This window comes from Aspergillus homomorphus (assembly GCF_003184865.1).
Source record: "Aspergillus homomorphus CBS 101889 unplaced genomic scaffold BO97scaffold_58, whole genome shotgun sequence".
Lineage (NCBI taxonomy): Eukaryota > Fungi > Ascomycota > Eurotiomycetes > Eurotiales > Aspergillaceae > Aspergillus > Aspergillus homomorphus.
In genome coordinates, this window is record NW_020291944.1 from 94502 (window position 1) to 112875 (window position 18374).

The 18374-nt window shown below is 53.4% G+C and overlaps 9 protein-coding genes across 9 annotated transcripts; 6 read left to right on the forward strand and 3 right to left on the reverse strand.

Annotated features, from left to right (window-relative positions):
- The first annotated feature begins 125 nt into the window (after nt 1–125).
- BO97DRAFT_377694 (O-methyltransferase) lies at nt 126–1213 on the forward strand. The gene is made up of 2 exons (XM_025693073.1): nt 126–779; nt 871–1213. The coding sequence occupies exons 1-2, from the start codon at nt 251–253 to the stop codon at nt 1071–1073; spliced, it is 732 nt and encodes a 243-aa protein (XP_025546958.1). The 5' UTR covers nt 126–250; the 3' UTR covers nt 1074–1213.
- Nucleotides 1214–1650: 437 nt separating this feature from the next.
- BO97DRAFT_332950 (uncharacterized protein) lies at nt 1651–1852 on the forward strand (the record flags this gene model as incomplete). Its single annotated transcript, XM_025691354.1, has 2 exons — nt 1651–1744; nt 1797–1852. Coding segments are annotated over 2 exons (150 nt in total), but the record flags the coding sequence as incomplete, so codon positions are not given.
- A 270-nt stretch (nt 1853–2122) lies between these two features.
- BO97DRAFT_399281 (uncharacterized protein) lies at nt 2123–4306 on the forward strand (the record flags this gene model as incomplete). Its single annotated transcript, XM_025694233.1, has 2 exons — nt 2123–3968; nt 4065–4306. 2 exons carry the CDS (start codon nt 2123–2125, stop codon nt 4304–4306), a joined length of 2088 nt encoding a protein of 695 aa, XP_025546960.1.
- Nucleotides 4307–4533: 227 nt separating this feature from the next.
- Nucleotides 4534–6186, reverse strand: BO97DRAFT_408713 (carbon-nitrogen hydrolase family protein). Its single transcript, XM_025695925.1, has 5 exons — nt 5706–6186; nt 5161–5651; nt 4884–5096; nt 4777–4821; nt 4534–4726 (listed from the first exon to the last, which is right to left on the reverse strand). The coding sequence occupies exons 1-5, from the start codon at nt 5851–5853 to the stop codon at nt 4556–4558; spliced, it is 1068 nt and encodes a 355-aa protein (XP_025546961.1). The 5' UTR covers nt 5854–6186; the 3' UTR covers nt 4534–4555.
- Nucleotides 6187–6428: 242 nt separating this feature from the next.
- Nucleotides 6429–6957, reverse strand: BO97DRAFT_446576 (uncharacterized protein; the record flags this gene model as incomplete). Its single annotated transcript, XM_025698665.1, has 2 exons — nt 6429–6713; nt 6838–6957. 2 exons carry the CDS (start codon nt 6955–6957, stop codon nt 6573–6575), a joined length of 261 nt encoding a protein of 86 aa, XP_025546962.1. The 3' UTR covers nt 6429–6572.
- Nucleotides 6958–9341: 2384 nt separating this feature from the next.
- BO97DRAFT_315129 (glycoside hydrolase family 11 protein) lies at nt 9342–10085 on the forward strand (the record flags this gene model as incomplete). The annotated part of the gene is made up of 2 exons (XM_025691261.1): nt 9342–9607; nt 9665–10085. Coding segments are annotated over 2 exons (687 nt in total), but the record flags the coding sequence as incomplete, so codon positions are not given.
- A 1276-nt stretch (nt 10086–11361) lies between these two features.
- On the forward strand, nt 11362–12642 carry BO97DRAFT_462578 (uncharacterized protein; the record flags this gene model as incomplete). The annotated part of the gene is made up of 1 exon (XM_025699424.1): nt 11362–12642. The coding sequence occupies one exon, from the start codon at nt 11362–11364 to the stop codon at nt 12640–12642; it is 1281 nt and encodes a 426-aa protein (XP_025546964.1).
- A 931-nt stretch (nt 12643–13573) lies between these two features.
- BO97DRAFT_438103 (S-adenosyl-L-methionine-dependent methyltransferase) lies at nt 13574–15094 on the reverse strand (the record flags this gene model as incomplete). Its single annotated transcript, XM_025697897.1, has 5 exons — nt 13574–13739; nt 13798–14324; nt 14406–14456; nt 14516–14794; nt 14855–15094. 5 exons carry the CDS (start codon nt 15092–15094, stop codon nt 13574–13576), a joined length of 1263 nt encoding a protein of 420 aa, XP_025546965.1.
- A 1316-nt stretch (nt 15095–16410) lies between these two features.
- On the forward strand, nt 16411–17537 carry BO97DRAFT_462581 (thioesterase domain-containing protein; the record flags this gene model as incomplete). Its single annotated transcript, XM_025699425.1, has 2 exons — nt 16411–17137; nt 17224–17537. 2 exons carry the CDS (start codon nt 16411–16413, stop codon nt 17535–17537), a joined length of 1041 nt encoding a protein of 346 aa, XP_025546966.1.
- Nucleotides 17538–18374: the final 837 nt, after the last annotated feature.

Sequence of the window (18374 nt, forward strand, 5' to 3'; positions counted from 1 at the left end):
ACTGTAAGAAATGGTTTCGGTTCAGTCTTCGTGGTACTGTACTGTACATTGATCTCTGCAGTGCCGTTACCTTGTCGTCTCTTCTCCAAAATGCCAAGAAACGTCACCCCTCACCTTAGCCGGTCTCCATTTCTCCGTACCTCAAACTATTTCATCTTCGAAATACCCAAAACGATCAGCGATACATCCCTCCCAGACCCGTTTGACTCAACTCTAACGCAAACTAAACCTCAACAGCTCAAATCTCAAGATGTCCTCCCCCAACCCCGTCGACGCGCCCCTGCACGTGCAGCAGCTCCTCACAGAGCTGCACAAGAAATCCCTAGAGCAAGAAGCCCAGATCTCAAAGAAAGGCAAAGTCTTCTCTTCAGAGGTTCTCGGCGAACTGGAAGACAAAAGCCGCAGCGCCGCGCCCGCCAACCCACAAGACGAATTCGACCGTCTCATGCTCGACAAGTTCATCGCACTGGATGAAGACAAATGCCAGTTCGCGTACCAGCTGATCACGGCCATGGGGGCCACGAACGTCGTCGAAGCGGGCACCAGCTTCGGCGTGAGCACCATCTACCTCGCGCTGGCGGTGGGGAAGACCACTGCCGCGACGGGGAAGTCAGGGGTGGTAATTGCCACAGAGAAGGAGGAGGCGAAGGCGGCTGTTGCGCGGAAGTACTGGGCGCAGTGTGGGCCGGAGGTCGAGAGATTTATTGATTTGCGCGAGGGGGATCTGTTGGAGACGCTGAAGGAGGGTTTGCCCCAGGTGGATTTGTTGTTGCTTGATAGTAGGTTTCTCCCATCTTTTCTTGCGTTCTGGTCACAAGGCTAGGATGGTTTCTTGGGTGTGATGATAATGGCTGATGATGGTTACTCCAGTCTGGTCTGCGCTGGCGCTGCCCACGCTCAAGACTGTGCTGCCGCGCATGCGCCGCGGCGCCGTCGTCTTGACTGATAATACTATCTCTGGGGCCAAGGGTTACGCGGACCTGCTGGCTTTCTTGCGTGCTCCGGAGAATGGGTTCCAGAATATGACCCTGCCGTTCACTAATGGGTTCGAGATGAGTGTTTATTTGCCGTGATTGGGGCGACTGCGATGATGATGCTGGTGATTGCTGGTGTTCGTCTTGCGACTATTGATTTATGGAGGACGGGTTTGGGTTATCAGGTAGCTCAGGGCTATCGGAAACTGCACATATATTGTATCTTGAGAGGGAATGATAAAATCATCATGTGAGAAGAGCCTATGTTGAGATTGTGATTGTTGTTCCCGCTATCCGTATGATCTATGCATAAGCCGTAGAAGATCAAGATACTCGAGGTCTCTTGAGCGTCGTCGTCTTCCAGACTATCCCTCATCAGACTAGAGAGACATCTACTCGTATCATTAGCATATCACTCATGATACGATATGATATAGTGCTGCTTGAATGACATGCTCTGAATTAGCCATTTCTCGATGAGCTTACTAAGCCGACCTAGAAATGACTCAAGTATGACTCAGCGACAGAATGTCTTCAATGGGCAGTCGCAGCTTTAATTCTCTTCCCCCTGTGCTGAACATTCGAAATGCCACCGCTAAGAAAAGAGAAATCGAGGCTGACGGACAGTCAAGATAGTGAGCTCGAGGAAGAGACTGTCCACCCAGAGGAACAGCCATCCGAAGCCAAGAAGGCGAAGAGAGCATTCCGGTGCCAGTTCTGCCCCAAGGAGTTTCTCCGGAATGAACACTTACAACGACATGAACGATTACGTACGTCTCCCAAGACGTCCATAGATGATACACAGTACTTATGACCTGTCAGATACAAAGGAAAAGCCGTTCCGCTGCACAGCATGCTCGGAGAGATTTACCCGACGGTATGATCTGGCTTCGGCTACAATGTCCAATTCATTCTAATGTGATTGAAATAGCGATCTACTGGCTCGTCATACTCGCCTGTTTCACGCCGATGCCATGGCTGATGGCAACTTGGAGACTCCGACCAGTCGCAATGATAGTAGTCTGCAACGTGGCACTGCTGTGCCTGGTGGCTTCGACAAGACACCACTATCTGCCACCCGCACCCGGGACGTGAACATCACTATGAGTCCTTCCTTGCCTTATTTCCTCGCTTCAGATGCAGGTCTCATGTCATCCTCGGGCATAGTAGCTCTCGCTAGCCGCGAGAACTCGTTGCACAATGACACATTGGGCGCGCCGCTTGCTCCACCCGCTGCGCCGCCAGTTGACGACCTGCACATGTCCTGGGCAGAACCCACTAGTAATTTTGGGGACTTTGCCTTGTTTATTGACAGCATGGCCATACCTTACGCAAACAGTGCAATCCTACCTACTGAACAGCCTGTGTTACAATTACCATCCACCCCCCTTCCTGGTGCTCTTGGTTCCCATGCTGCCAGAAGCCAGGTGCATCGCCGCAATGGGGGTGTATCTGACCCAGTAACAACAGATACATCAGCTCCACGGCTGTTCGACGATTTCACATCAACATTCCCCTCCTTCGAGCCTTCCTCCAAGTCGATTCAAGAGCCGTGGAGGATCACACAGGAGAATTGGAATCATCTTCTGGTCGAAATCCAGGGCTTCGCGCCAGTCCTACCTCCGCAATTCTTTCTTCCCTCGCGCCATACTATAACTCGGTACATCACCACTTACTTCGCTGGCTTCCACCGCCATCTACCTTTTTTACACATTCCAACATTCTCACCAACCAAGTGTCCCGTGGAGCTGGTGTTGGCCATGGCTACCATTGGGGCCCAGTCCGCCTTCGATCACGAAAACGCGATTATGTTCTACCGGACCTCGTTGGCGATCGTCCAGGAGCGCCTGCGCTGTAGGAAGATCCAGCGACGCGAAAGTTCGTTTCCGACGGCAGAGTGGGTGCCCAAAAACTCAGGAGTGAACCCAGCCCGGTCACAGCCACACACTCCTGAGGGCTCACAACCAGCGTGGACTGCGGGTGCAACGACCCGAGACGAAGCGTTCGAACCCCTCCCCATCGCACAGACCCTGCTCGTGCTAATGGCCATGGCAACATGGGGAAATTCGAAGGCCATCTTCAACGAGGCGGTTGGCCTTCAAAACACTCTCACCAACTTCATCCGCGAGGAGGATCTTCTGGAGGCCCCGCCCCCGCGAGTCGCAACCTGGCAGGCCTGGATCAAAGCCGAGGGCATGAACCGAACGATCACAATCATCTTCGACTTCTTGGTCTTTCACACGATTGTCTATAACACCCCGCCAGCGATTCTCAACTCCGAGCTCCAAACCCGCCTCCCGTCGCGCGAAGCAGAGTGGGAAGCTGCCAGCGCTGCCGAATGGACCGCCGCGGCCACCACGCGCTACGCTTCCCCAGACCAGCAGACACGAGTCGAACCGACCTTCCAAACGACCTTCGCCCTTCTCTTCTCCAACCAACCCACTGACACCACCCCAGAAATCACCTACACCTCCCTCGGTGGCTACACGCTCATCCTAGCGCTCATCCAACACATTTACCTCGTCCGCGCGACGCACCCAACACAAACCCTCCAAGCAGCCGACCAACACGCCATCGAACGCGCCCTCCAAACCTGGCAAAAGAGCTGGCCACGCGACCCAGAATCATTCTTCGGACCCGGTGGCCCCCGCGGCCCAATTTCCTTCAACGCCACCGCCCTCCTGCGCATGGCCTACATCCGCCTGGCTGTCGACGTCGGCCCCGCCCGCGCCCTGATCATTCACGACCCCAACGGGCTGGCGGCCGCTATGTTTCGTTATTGCTGTGCGCATGCCGTATCGCACCCGCGCGACCGCCGGCTCACTCGCGCGGTGCTGTACTCTGCGCATGCGCTTAGTATCCCTGTTAAGATCGGCGTGAATATCGTTGCGAAGAATCAGGCGTTTGCTTGGTCACTTCAGCATGCGCTTTGTGCACTTGAGGGTGCGGTGGTATTGAGCTCGTGGTTGATGGGCGTGCAGGCGCGTTGGGGAGGTGGAAGCGCCAGGGGGAGGGGGGGAACAGAGGGCCGTGGATTTGGTATTGGAGGTGATGGGGATGGAGTTGGGAACCACGTGACTGGGGATGAAGAGCACGTAGATAGGGAAGAGGAGGAGGAGCGGCGGCTGTGGGCGTACATCGCCGACATGGTGGCCGAGGCAGACCCGGCGGGCGAGGCGGGCCCGCTCCGCACGGACCTTTGTACGCGGGTGGTTCGCGTCTGGGCGAAGCTGCTGAGCGGCGAGGCGGTTTGGGACGTGGTACGCATGATTGGGCGGGCGTTGGATGCGTATGCACGGATGCTGGAGGGGAGAGGCAGTGACTCTGCGTAGCGGGTTCGCATCAAGGTACCGACTATGTGGGCTAACGTCGTTATGGTAGAGAGTTCCCATTGTGAACGTCCACCTTCGCTGTCTTTCGGCTAGCTCAGAATACTTCTGTGCCACAGAGTCAGTCCGCTGTTTCACGACATCGCATGCTTCACACGGCTCTGGACGATTACCCGATCAACATCAAACAGATTCAATTTCTATTCATACTATACAAGAGTGGAGAGTCATCCAAGCCCGCTCAGCGCTCCCCTAGTTCTCCTCAGCCGGCGCAGGAGCATCCAACGGAGTCGACAGTCCGACCCGGTCAACAGTGCGGGTGTACTCGACTCCGCCGTTAACGCGGTCCTCGCGCACGACGAGATCCTTGCGGTTGGAGTCCACCAGCAGGCGGATCAAGTCGGGGCGCATGTAGTGACCGCCCTGTCCAGATTAGTATGTGCTGTGTGTGAGAAATTTTGGGTAGGACTTACGAAGTCGGCCAGAGCCTTGGACAGGTGGCATTCGTCGAGGTCAATCTTGATCGGTGGTTAGTTTGTGTGCTGTGCGGGGGGTTGATAGTCATCCAAGGAGTACTTACGTCGACGAACAGGAGACCCTCGAATTCGGTGCTGGGGTGGGGCACCAGGTTCTGACCGTCGGGTCCGAAGATGCGGCCGTGGCCGTTGTAGATCTTCGGGTCGTCGAGCTCCTTGCCCGGAGGCGTGTTCATCTTGACACCCTCGGAGGTGATGGTCTGCCAGGGGGCCAGGGTGTAGGTGCCGGTCTCAATGGCGTAGGCGGGGGTGACGATCTGCGCACTCTTGATCAGTATAAGACATCCAGAAAAGCGATGCCCCTAGAGGAGGGATGCATACGTCCGCGTTCGACTCGGCGATGTTGGTGGCCGGGTCCGGGTACTTGAGGGTCTCGCGGCCCGGGTACAGCGGCCAGGCGGCGACGTGGACCTGCTCACCCAGCGAGGCGGCGTATGCCTTCATGAAGGGGTTCATGTTCTCCCAGCAGTTGAGGTGGCCGATGCGGCCGATCTCCGTCTGCATGACCGACTCGGTGGTGTCGCCGGTGCCGTCGCCGAAGACCAGGCGTTCGACGTGCGTCGCGCGAATCTTGCGCCTGTGGTTGATGATCTCCCCCTCCGGCGAGATCATCACCTGCGTCGTGTACAGGCTGGCCAGGTCCAGCTCCGAGTAGCCCAGCGACACGAAGATTTTGTTGGCCCGCGCCGCCTCGCGGATCCGTCGCATCTCCTCCGAGTCTGACGCCAGACTGTTCTCGCGGTACTTCTTCAGCAGAGGCAGGCTCTCCTGGTAGGTCACCTTCCACATCCAGTAGGGGTATCCGGGGATCCCTGCGCAGCGTTAGATTTTTTGTAGGCTGATGTGTTAGGGAGAGGGGAGCGTACACAGCTCAGGGAAGGCGATAAACTTGCAGCCTGCCTTGCCGGCCTCGTCGATCCAATGGATGGTCCGGCGCGTGGACTCCTCCAGGTTGAACCAGCCGGGCTCGGCGTTGACGGCGGCAGCCTTGTACTTCTTGAGGACGGGGGCCATGGTGATGGATGAGTTTGGTGCGGAGCTGTGATGCTTTGGCTTGGATTGTTGGGTTGGTGATGCTGTTCGTGAAGAGAGAAAACAGCGACACAGCGCCCTCTTTATACCCGCGCAGGGTAACGCATCTCACGTCTGAATGACTGTCAAAGTCCTCTCATCTTCACTTGATCCGGCTCAGACGTGTTCGGGCTCTGCTATGGTAACATGCGTGAGGGTCGTAGACAGTATTCGATCGGGGCTCTATCGTGCCATGACCCGGGGTTTGGTAGTGCGGAGAAACGCAGTGGTGATTAGTGGGTGCAACCAGGCCGGGCGCATCAAGGGTTCTCGAATTCAGAATTAGTATAGATACGCATACTGATTAGTAGATGTGACCATCTGCAGCAACGATAACCCCGCCTACTCCACCTCGGCGGTTTTCTTCAGCAATTAGACTCAAACCCCGTCCCACAGTGAGGCAGCGGGCCCGTTGCCCAGCCGGGAGATCACGGAAGTCTTATTCCCGTGCTGCAGTGACTTAATATAAACTACATCAACCAGTCTGTCAGACCTGAGAATCAGTTCAAATCCCGCCAACGCCATCCGTGTCAGGCCACTCGATCAGTAATCCCGACTAAATGCTGCAACGCTGCAACACAGCAACACTTCCCCGGCCTTTATGCTGTACACGCACGGTTAATTGACAATGGACAATACTGATAGGATCCCATCGATGCAGTTCAATCCAACACCGCCTTGATCACTTTCCCCTCACGAACGTCCGCAAACGCCTCCTCGTAATCCTGCACCTTATACACTCTGCCCAGCTCATCGGCAGGAAACTCGCCCCGAGCATACTGCTCCGCCAGAAACGGAACAAACTACACACACCGGTCAGCCTACACCCACCGCACGCCGGCGTGAGATGCAACATATCTAAGGGGGATAGACTCCACACACCCAACATCCTCCTTCCCACCGGTCAAAAACGCAAAGAGGTTAAACCGCACGGCGGCACAACATCCGTTGCAGCAGCATTAACCATAATGTAGCCCCCAGCACCGCCGCAACCCGCAACCTGTCGTCGCGCACATCCACCGCCACAATCGGGTCCGCGCCCGCCATACCCACAGCCACGCGTGAAACACGACTGTCCGAAGAACCTGCTGAACATCGCCTCTTCTTTTGCTATCGTGCACAGCGGCGCTGACTAGAGGTATTCCGCTCTGCGAACTCGTCGCAGTTGCTATACCGGGTGCAAGGTTGAAGGACAGAGGGAAGAATTTGTCATTTGGGCGGACGGGCTCTGGGGCTATTGCGGATGATGTCGCGCCTATAGATACTGTGGGTCGGGTTAGTTTGTGCGGTAAGGTAGGGTTAGCTCAGTCCTGGGGGGGTTAGTCTGGATGAGTTGATAAGGTAGGGTTTGTTTGTTTGATAAAATAGGGTTAGTTTTGTTTGGAGAGGAAGGCTTAGTTCTGTTTGGAAGGGTACAGGTGCAGGTAGGGATCAATCAGATGGTACCTTCGTAACCGAAGACACAGGGTCGGTGGCTTGGTAGTTCGCCGGTCATTAGCATTCGGTTTGTGTGGCAGACTCCTGTCGCGTGGATGTCGATGAGGATTTCGTCGGCGGGGAGGTCGTGGATTTGTAGTCTTCCCCATACGGGAGGCGCGTGGTTTGTGTTATGTTGGTGCTATGATAAACACGGGGGTGGAATCAGGGGATTCGTCGTAGGGCGTAGGCGATGATTATGGGTCCCTTGATTGTAGGATGCTTGCGGAGGATGTAAGCCTGGGGCGGGGTGTCTATGTTCAGTGTTCAGACTCGGGAAGGAGGGAGGGAGGTTACAAGATAGCGTGCAAGTTAGTAAGTACTGCATCCTACTAAATTTCTCCAATCTAATGCAAGGTTGTGGCATGTTCCTTTTTGTGTACTGGTGAGCTTGTTTAGAATCTGTGGTTACCGCCTGCAGTACTTATGTCACGGTGTTCGATCCGCAAGCAAAAACACGATTGATGAGGTCAAATGTTAAGTTATATAGCTTGGTTCGCTGTCTTGAGATCTCTTGTAGTACTGACACATCGGGGCAAGCTCTGTGGTTGGACTATATTATGACACCACAGCGGGAATAATAGATATTTGTGACCTAGTCAACAATGGTCTTATACTCTGTTCGGTCCATTCACTCAGAAGAAGCACAAATTGTCGTGGAAGGGCATGTCTACAGTCCGTTATCGATAAGAGCTTCTGGTGGAACTCAGAGACAACCCATGCAAATCCCGCAAACCCTGCAAACACCCTAGCTATGCGCCGTGATTTGTGCTACATAAGGTTGATGTCAGCTGGACCGCTTGTTTCCATCTGGCTATAGATATGCGTGATAATTACAACTTCCTTCTCTTGTTTTTACAGTTGAAAGTGAATCATGCCTTGGCTCTTCAGCAGAGCCTTACCTCTGTGGCTTGGCCAGCTATCACGCATAGATTGAAGTATGCTGTATGCTACTCTCGAGCAAGATTCAATGTTCCTGGTGCGTTGAAACATCTTTATGCTTAGGATGGTAGGGAAGACCGCTGTCGAGGGCGATTGAGCTCAAAGCAAGAATCTCTGAGTAAGGACTAAACAAAATGAGATACTTTGTGGTGTGATTATTCAAGAAAGCCAAAGGAAAGGGCAGGGAAGTTGGCGAGTTGAAGAGAAATAGAGGGTACTAGACACGGGCAGTGTATCAGGTCATGTAAGTGGCAGATAGTTCAGGATTGAAATACCCCCGCGCACCCGGCTACTAGTGCTTGAGGTACCTATGTGCATTATCTTTCACTGAAGCTCTCAGATACAGCTCTAGGCTCGTTACTGCATCAAGCCATTCAGCCCCTGAGTCTAACGTCTTCGGAACCTCGGTTGCCTTGATTTAGGTGGGTGTCATTCTTAATATACTCAACAAACTATTGACCAGTAGCCCCGACAGCGCTAGAATTCCGGGTCTTCAGTTAGATTCTTCATCAGTGCATGTGCTAAAATAAGCATCTGAAGGGGCTCCAGACTGCTTGACGTCTGTGTCGGAGAACGCCACAACGAACAGGGACAGGGTCATTTCTTCGGCCATACTCACCCGAGCCAAAATGGCAGCTCCACTTTCTTCACCAGTGTTTTCTCTACCACAGTCAAAGCGAGACTAGAACTGAATGCGAGGTTGTGAGTGGTGGTGAAGCCAGACGCACTGGCGACGGGCCGCCTGAGAAAAAGTGGGTGCCGATTTCAAGATGAAACACGCGGGCGACTAAAATCATTCAGGAGCATGTCCCGGCTCCGCAACCACGGGAATTAATCTACGACAGACGTCGTTGTCTCACCTATTCGATCCTTGGCCAGATTGTCTGCAGTCGCCACAGGAGTACTTATACGCCTGGTCTGCGATCCATTTCGGCGCCTCAAGCTGCGCTTCTCCGTCCACTCACTACTACCATCACCACCACCACTACATTCTTTACTATCAAACCACCACAATGGTCGCCTTCTCTTCTATTCTTCTCGCCTTCTCGGCTGCCACGGGTGCCCTGGCGGCCCCGAACCGTCTCGGGCTGATGGAGATGGCCAAGCGCAGCATGACCACCTCCAACCAAGGCACCAGCAACGGCTACTTCTACTCCTTCTGGACCAATGACGAGGGCTCTGTGACCTACAACAACGGCAACGCGGGTGAATACTCTGTCGACTGGAACAACGCCGGTAACTTCGTTGCTGGCAAGGGCTGGAGCACTGGTAGCGCGCGGTATGTGGTTCTGTCTTCCTACTTCCTCCCAAGCATATAACTAACAACCCCATCCAGCGACATCACCTACTCCGGCACCTGGAAGCCCGTGAACAATGGCAACAGCTACCTCTCCGTGTACGGCTGGACCACCAGCCCGCTGGTGGAATACTACATCGTGGAGCACTACGGCGAGTACAACCCGTCGAGCGGGCTGAAGCAGCTGGGTACGGTGACCAGCGACGGCAGCACGTATAAGATCTACGAGTCGACGCGCACCAACGCGCCCTCCATCCAGGGCACCAACACCTTCAAGCAGTACTGGTCCGTGCGCGACAATGCCCGTGTCGGCGGCACCGTCACCACCAAGAACCACTTCGACGCCTGGGAGAAGCTCGGCCTCAAGCTCGGCACCTTCAACTACCAGATCGTCGCGGTCGAGGGCTATGAAAGCAGCGGGTCTGCCGCCATTACCGTCGATAGCGTCACCCACACCACCCTTACTACTCAGAAGACTGTTGCTACCACCGCTACTGAGGAGGATGAGGAGGACTGCTAGGGAACTGTCTGAGAGAGTGGCAATGAAGGGAGAATATTTGTGTGATAGTATCGCTTTTGATTGTAACATGCACATAGCCAAGCCAACAAACTGACACGGGGTTTTCCTTGGGTCAGCGTCTCATTATCCTTCTCCTTCTCATCCTCGATTACGCCTGTAGATGAGAGTGTCGGATGGTGCCCAGCCATTAACAGGTTGCACGGACAGCTGCCTGTATTTCTGGGATGGAGAATTTATATTTTTTCGGATGATGCCATCAAATGACTCAGTAGCAATGTCCGTTGAGCAGATCTCTACATACTATCAGAAACACCGCACTGCATGTCTAGACTTCACTTATCACCCATAGTAGGGCGGCATACTGAGCGATTTGCGTCATCATTATTTCCCTGCATGGACTTATCTCTTAGTTTATCTAACATGTTTGACCCTTTGAAAATGTCAAGTCTGGATTATCGAACTTGAGAATATCGGGTGGTCAAATGTGTCACCAGGCAACACATGTTCAAGACGGGGAGGAAGCACAAGCCAGCGCTTGACTGCCATCCCTCAGGCAATGTGGAGGTTTCACCATCCTACCCGGCGAGTTCGGTGGCTTCATGTGTCATACATTTTTGAGAACCTGGAGAAAGTACCTTCTGTATAGCTGGGTTGTCATTGGACGGTATGAGGCCAAGCCTCGGGTGTCACGCAGGTTCTGAGGCTTGATATGTGCTATCCCGTACTACTGTGATACCTACCCCGAATAGCAGCAAGCGCATAAACTCTCTACTCGTTCCCCAATGACATATTAGCGAAAGGCTGTTCCACACGAGAAATATTGCATGTGGGTCTGTATGTAGCCATTGTAGAGGCCATGCGACGCCATCTCCGCCTTGCTTATAATGCACCTCAGCTGCTTGCTTTCGCCACCCGCCAAAGACGTGATTGCCATGACGTCCCAGTCGGCTGCGTGGAGTATAGGTAAGCTAGCCACGTGCTGAAGAAGGATGTAAAGATCAGGCTGACGATATCCACAATCTCAAGTTATTTGATTCAAGACTTCTGCACCGCCCTGTAGCATCACCTCATGCTATCGCGTCCCGTTTACCGGGTAGCCTAGCTTATAGGACCAAATCCCCTACTTGTGGAACCTATCTTATATAGGCAATTCTCCTGCTGTTAAGCTGTCATGATCACATAGATTGTGGCTGAGCTAACCACATTATATCCTGCCATGAGCGAAGAGTTTGTACTGTATGCTCTCCTAATGGGAGTGTTTCTCAGCTATGTTCTCTTCTTCCCATATGAGCCCGCCAACGGGACGTCTGAGAAGACAAATCTAGAGATGGACGTCCTCGAGGACCCGGTCGTTCCCTTGAGAAATTCCACCCTCGCCATGCGAACCGCGAGACGCGGAACACGGACCCTGAAGAACCTCTGGCGGCTCAACAACCCCTTCGTGTCCGACTCGGTCGAAATGCAGGCTTCCTACCGACGAGCCACATACGAGGCCACCGCCAAGGTCGACGACAGGGCATGGGGAGGTATCGCTCGCGCCGTTGCCACCGCCATCCGACCGCTCCTCTCCATACGTACCGCGCCCGACGACGTCTGCACAGTCACCGCCGACCTGCGACATATCAGCCTCAACACCTCACTCGCAGCCGTGCTGAAAGCGCTCTTCGACATGGAGGACATCCCGCACGAGACGCTCAGCTACCTCGGATCCGAGATTCACCGCGTCACCATGGATGGCAAACGACACTGCATGACCGCCGCGGACCCGCATGAAATCCCCGCGGACCTGCGCCGTGCCGCAGACAGCGTAATTCAGTGTCTCCAGCGCCTATTCACCAATGGGAGAGTATCCACCGAGCTCGCCCAGACACTCCTGTACTCCATCTCCGGGACCCCCGACGACTTCAACCCCCTGAACCTGCTCCTCCCGGCCTTCGAGGCCCCCTGGCGCACGACCTTATACACGCTCCTGGCAATCCTCCAGCCCGGCCCCAGCAAACCAGAGCACCTTCTCGCTCTGCGAGACTGCCCAGCAGTCCGTCCTCCTGATCCCAAAGCCCTAGCCATCGCGTACGAATCCCTACGCCTCTACCCGCCTATCCGCCGCATCAGCCGCGTCAGCCAGAAAACCACCTCCATCGACATCGAGGCCATCCAGCGCGACCCTGCGCGATGGGGCCCGTCCGCCCTCCGCTTCGACCCGGGCCGGTTCCTCACCCCCGACGGCCAGATCCGATCGTGTCTACTCGGTCCGCAGCAGTCCGCTTGGATTCCGTTTGCCGTGGGGACGATGAAGTGTCCGTCTGCGAGGGCGTTCTCGACACGCATGATGGTTGTGGTCGTGGGTGAGATCCTTCGGCATTTGTTTCCCGTGGAGTGCAGCCCCGACTGGGAGATGGAGGGCGCGGCGTGGGATTTTCCGGCGAGAGCCGGGGAGACTTTGCGCGCTGGTCGGGAGGAGTATCAGGGGGTGTGTGTTGTTTCGAGGTACAGGTGATTGTTGGTGTATGGTCTTTGTTTGTGGGTTGGGGTAGAATCGTGGAGGTAGAATTGTGTGTTGATGCCTCAGGAACCAGGCAGTCGTGAATAACCCGGAGTACTGGTACTTGTCGTGAGTACTTGAAGTCGAATTGGCTTGGAGTGGTATGAAAATAAGTAGGTGAATGCAGGGTCTGAGAAAAATTGAGTTGCTCCCCGAAAGGTCGCGATGTATGCGATACATTTTAGCCTGTCTCGCCTAAGCTATATACTATACCAGCCAAGACATGATCCTATGGATTGGGTTGCATTGCAGACGGGCAGTCATAAGGCCCTTGCATCATGAAAGTACGCCATACTTAGACTGCACCTGTATGCGACGGGTCGCATACATGTACTATACTTGATCTGAAAGGCTCGATAACGGATGGAATGGCCTGTTCTGGCCGTGCAAAGATGCGCAATCCAGCCCGGTGAAATTGCTCTAGCCATTGACTCGTACCTTCGTTAATGGCGGCTGGCCTGCTGGATGGATCTATAAGTATGGCTCCACAGGGGTGAAACTTAGAAACAGGGGGTTGACCACTGCATTTGCAATCAAGGCTATTGAGATTTCCATTGCTCCTTCTGGGGTTGATGACGAAGCCCGATCGCAGTGGTGGTTCTGGGGTGGCGTGGAGTTGCTGAATCCGTACAAATACTGGAGGTCATAGAAATCATACTCCTGAAACCGAACTCATCGAATTTCAATCTCATAATGGTACATTTGCTGCTATGCTTATTCCACGAGCCTTTCCGCTCTTATGCCTCAGCATGTTTCCTTGTATGCCATCTTAGACCTTGGTCGATATCCCAGTCTATGCGAATCCATTTCTGCCATCCTTATCCTCCTATCCTTGACTCAGGTTTGTCTTCGATGTGCTCCCTGGCCTGAACCATTAGACACTTGTCTACTCTCCAGTCCATTTGACTTCAATCAGAGCCATTTCAGTGCCTGTGATATGCTGAATGTCGACAAACTGGAAACGTGGGTCCGCTTTCTGGAAAAGTCGGGTCCAGTCATCGAGATCCCGCTCATAGGAGTTGAACATGCTGATCATACCCAAGGTCATGGTCCTGTAAAACACAGTCAGCTCCCACTCTCATTTTCATCCATGGGTTAAGGGCAACATACCGCGCCAATCGTTCTCTCCACACCGGAATCTCTCCTGGCTCAGGCATGCAAATCTCGTTCACGATCAGCAGCGCTCCAGGTCTCAATGCAGGAATCAAAGCACGGAGAATCTTGATACAGTAGTTGTCCGACCAATTGTGGAAGATCCAACGAAAGAAGTACGCGGAAGCGACAACGGGCTGCTCCTGGAAGAAGTTGTGGGCCATGAAGCTGACGCGATCGGCGAGCTGGGGGGGAAGGTCTGCCTCGGCTCCGGCTATAGTGCTTGGGAGGTCTTGCACCATGAACTTCAGCGAGGGGAACCTCGACGCAATAGCCACCGCAACGTGTCCGCGTGAGCCTCCGACATCCACAACAGTCCCCGCTCCTAGGCGACCCCAGTCGTACTCGTTAACAACCCGCGAGGCTGGATAGCTTCCGCTGGTGGCCCACACGTGCATTGCATTGGCCATGCGAGCGGCCCGCACTGGATCTTTCGCAAGAGTCTCGTACAGCGATAAGTCTGTGTTCTGGGAAAGGGAGAACCCCTTTATCATATACACATAAGTCATTGATTGAACGGATGGATAAGTCTCGAAGTTGGAATGCAAGTGGACACCAGTACTCACGGTATGGTTAGGCTCACCCGACTGTGGCCATTTCTCGCACGCTTTGGCGGCCTGCGAAGGACGATCAGTCTGTCCTACAACTCGTACCTCAAGCACAGGATCACACTTACACTCAAAACACCAGGTGTCAGTTCTTCCATAGCAAATTCCATAAACCGAGCCATGTCACCGTCTCTCATCGCCATAGACCGCGGAGTATGCCCGACAAACCCCTTCCGAGGCTCGCGAAACACGCGCATGGTCATCGCATGACGAATAGTATTCTTAACCACCCCCTCGCTCAGCCCAGTCTTCTCTGCGATGAGCGCGAAGCTCATTTCTTTTTCGGGTCCGAAGAGGTCCGCAATACCGAAGCGTTGAATCAACATCAAGCTCATGAAGCCGACGGGCTGGGGAAAGTTACTCTCAGTCTCATTCTCGACGTCAAAGGGAAGGGTCCCGTTACTTACCGCGCTTTCGAAGAAGGCAGTCAACGGGTCAGTGAGCAGGTCATGGAGCTCGGAAGCCGCGTCCAGGATTGAGTCTTTCGCATCTTGAAGCTCACGAGGTAGAGTCTGTGGGGCGTTGGGCTCGAACGAAGGATATGGAAGGTTGCGCTCTTTGAGATAGGCATCCATCTTGGTTGTTGCGGTGCTGATGGAGGCTGCGAGGTCTAGCAGGCGACGTGAGTCACCAGGGCTTTGACACATCGATCGCAGTGGAAGGTCGATGGTACGTCCGTCGGCTACGCCCAGAGTGGGAGTCGCGTTGTTGTTGGCTGGTTCCTGTTCCGCGGACATCTTGAGCCTGGGGTTGAGTTGAAACGAGAGAATGTTTACGAAAGGAAAGATGTTGAGAATGCGTGGGGGTTTGAGAACGAGAGAGTTGCAACGAACGAAAAGATGTGTCAGGCCAAGAAAATTCTTGAAGAGGAGAAAGACGTTTGGGATGGGGAAGAGGTTAAGATCGTGATGTTCGATGTGAAGGGCTTGGAAGCTCTATTTATTATCCTACAGTAACAACGTCCTTGGGACAGGATGAGGTGATTTCCGGGGTGGTAACACTCTGCTGATGACGTTTGTCTTCAGGCTCATTCACTACATGGCTCTCTTATTGTGAATCTTACACCGTGATTTATCTTTGCAACGGAATTTCTGTACTGCCGATGGAACTTGGAGTGGTGATTTACTCACTGGAAGTCATGGGCTTCAGTTTATTGATCACTCATGTGCAGATTCTCATGTGACCGATAGGTTTCACCCTGGATGTCTTCTTCTGACCATAGGTGTTAGGAGCCCGGATAAAATCAGTCTAAAAAACTTCCTGTCATCGTTCTGGATTCACTCTGAAGCCTCCCCGAGGAAGTCTAAAGAGTGGCTCTCTTCCCGACCAAGGTATGATAAACCCAATCAGAAGACTGAGGATGCATGCGTAAGTGGCTCCTTTGAAAGCTTTGGATTATGTTTATCGAGAGGCAGTCGCTGAACTCGAGAAAGATGATGACAATAATGAAAATATCAAGGGTTTATCCTACGGCCAGCTCAGACTTTGTCTTGCTGGTAATGTGCTGTACAGCAACAACAACTTTTTCTCAAGTCTGGAACTCCCCTCGCCGCCACCTCGTCATACTCTGATGGCTTTGAAACTCAGTTTGGCAATACTTGACTTCATCGCATCGAATGAGGATGTTGCCGTTCACATGGCAAAAGGACTATACCCAAGGAGTATTCCAGGCCTCGTGCCAAGCTACAACTGTTGCTTCTGCTCTTTACCCCCGGGAGGTGATACCGAAGAGATCTATCTGGTCTACTTACCGACATATCAACCAAATGACATGGATGCCCGCGTGCAAACAACGGACGCCATCTCCAAGACTTTGATGATTTGCACTGGTGCACGGTCACATGTAATTCCTCTTTCTAAGCCCCTCCTCCAGAAATCCGCCTTGGGCAAGCTATCTCGCGCACATATCAAGGCCAGCTACGAGAGAGGCGAGTACAAGCCATACCAGGACTTCAACATCAAAATGGTGAAGATTTATCGAAAGATAACCAAGGTAGCTCCTGCAGATGAGCTTGGATCTTCACTTCTCCCCATCTTCATTGACTGCCTGGGGCTCGAGCACCAGGATTTCGGAGTCCAAAGTCCACTCCTTGACCAGGGCGTCACCTCCATCGAGCTGATCAAGCTCAAGAAGGCCATCGAAGAGCGTCTCAGCCTGTCGCAGGAGATCCCGATGATCACTTTACTGAGGAACCAGACCATCCGAGCCCCCAGCGCCTCCCTTCGAGACCTGCAGAACCCCGCACCCCAACTTCACAACCCAGTAGTGGTCCTGCACAACGAAGGCAGCAAGACGCCTTTCTGGCTCATCCACCCCGGCGTCGGCGAGGTTCTCGTCTTTCTGAATCTGGCGAAATACATACAAGACCGACCCGTCTTTGCACTACGGGCGCGCGGCTTTAACGAGTCCGAGGAACCATTCACCAGCATCGACGAAGCAGTGCGAACATACCACACCGCAATCAAGCAAACACAGCCGGACGGCCCCTACGCGATCGCAGGCTACTCATACGGCGCGATGCTAGCCTTCGAAACCAGCAAGCTACTCGAGCAAACCGGCGATACCGTGGGCTTTCTAGGCTCGTTCAACCTCCCGCCGCACATCCGGTCGCGGATGCGCCAGTTGGACTTCCGACAATGTCTACTCCACCTCGCGTACTTCCTGGACCTGATCAGCGAGGTGCGCGCGAGTGAGCTCGCGACTACGATGACGGACGATACGTCGAAGGAGCAGGCGCTGAGATCGTCTGGGAGAATGCGAACGCGACTCGGCTAGCGGAGCTGGCGCTCTCGCGGCCGGCGCTGCTGAAATGGGCGTGTCTTGCGTTCGGGTTGCAGAGTATGGCGGTCGAGTATGAGCCATCGGGGTCGGTGGGAGCCATCGATTGCTTCTACTGTGTCCCGCTTGTCGGTGTGGCTTCTTCAAAGCGCGAGTGGTACGATGAGCATCTGGTAAAGTGGAGGGACTTTGCGCGGTCGGAGCCCAGGTTCCATGATGTTGGGGGCGCGCATTATACGAAGCTGTCGGCGGAGCATGTTTTTGGGTTTCAGAAGACGTTGCGGCGGGCGCTGGAGGAGAGGGGTTCTTGAGCAGGGGTTTGATTGGGGTTTAGTCGATTGTGTTTTTGCTTGTGTCTTTGAGTCATATAGGAAATTGGTACTGTTTGAGTAACTTTAGCATTACGAGTGCTTCGGAGACGGAGGATTCGGCCGGACTTGTTAAATCTGTGAAGTTGTTATAATTACCTACCTCTCGTATAGATAACCACCCTGTTATGCCATCCGAGTAAGGCTGTAGTATCAAGGTTTATACTAACCTTGATATTGACTTTTTTCATATATACAACACTCTAATGCATACTTGATATAACAAACTTTGTAGACAATCCCTGATATAATACGCTGACACACAATACATTCGGCCTCAAAAAAGCGGTTACATCTATACGCAATGTAGTGATAACATCTTCCCTACAATTTTGAAAGCCTTAGTGTATGCCATAGAAATTCAGATACGGGTGGCTGCTTATTTGATGAAGAGATGATCTCCCTTTCGACGCTGAGTAGTTCAAGCAGATAAATAAATCTGTACCCACATCATAACAGTCCGCTGCCATAATTGCTACATCAATTGGTACATGGAGAGAGACATCATTGCATTGATTTTTGGATTTACATCTTTTCACTAGTTCGAGTTATTCTTCGCAAACTATAGCAAAGGACTCTAGATCTGTTTTGTGAATGCTATAGGGTATTATTTATGTCTGGGGGCATATCATCCTAAAAGATCAGACGAGAGGTCCTGCCTGGCGCATTCATGAACGAAACCAACATGATCAATGTGTTCTTCGACACCACCCACCTCAGATAAACATTGAAACTCTTTGCTGGGTCCACGGCAGTTGGTCGGGTTCCGATTGGGCCCGA

What these genes read in the sequence shown, in the direction of transcription:
- BO97DRAFT_377694 (XM_025693073.1), top strand. Translation starts at nt 251, where the DNA reads ATGTCCTCCCCCAACCCCGTCGACGCGCCCCTGCACGTGCAGCAGCTC. An exon ending in GGATTTGTTGTTGCTTGATA is followed by an intron (nt 780 to 870) that starts GTAGGTTTCTCC and finishes TGGTTACTCCAG; the next exon opens with TCTGGTCTGCGCTGGCGCTG.
- BO97DRAFT_408713 (XM_025695925.1), bottom strand. Translation starts at nt 5,853, where the DNA reads ATGGCCCCCGTCCTCAAGAAGTACAAGGCTGCCGCCGTCAACGCCGAG. An exon ending in TATCGCCTTCCCTGAGCTGT is followed by an intron (nt 5,652 to 5,705) that starts GTACGCTCCCCT and finishes AACGCTGCGCAG; the next exon opens with GGATCCCCGGATACCCCTAC. An exon ending in TCGCCGAGTCGAACGCGGAC is followed by an intron (nt 5,097 to 5,160) that starts GTATGCATCCCT and finishes AAGAGTGCGCAG; the next exon opens with ATCGTCACCCCCGCCTACGC.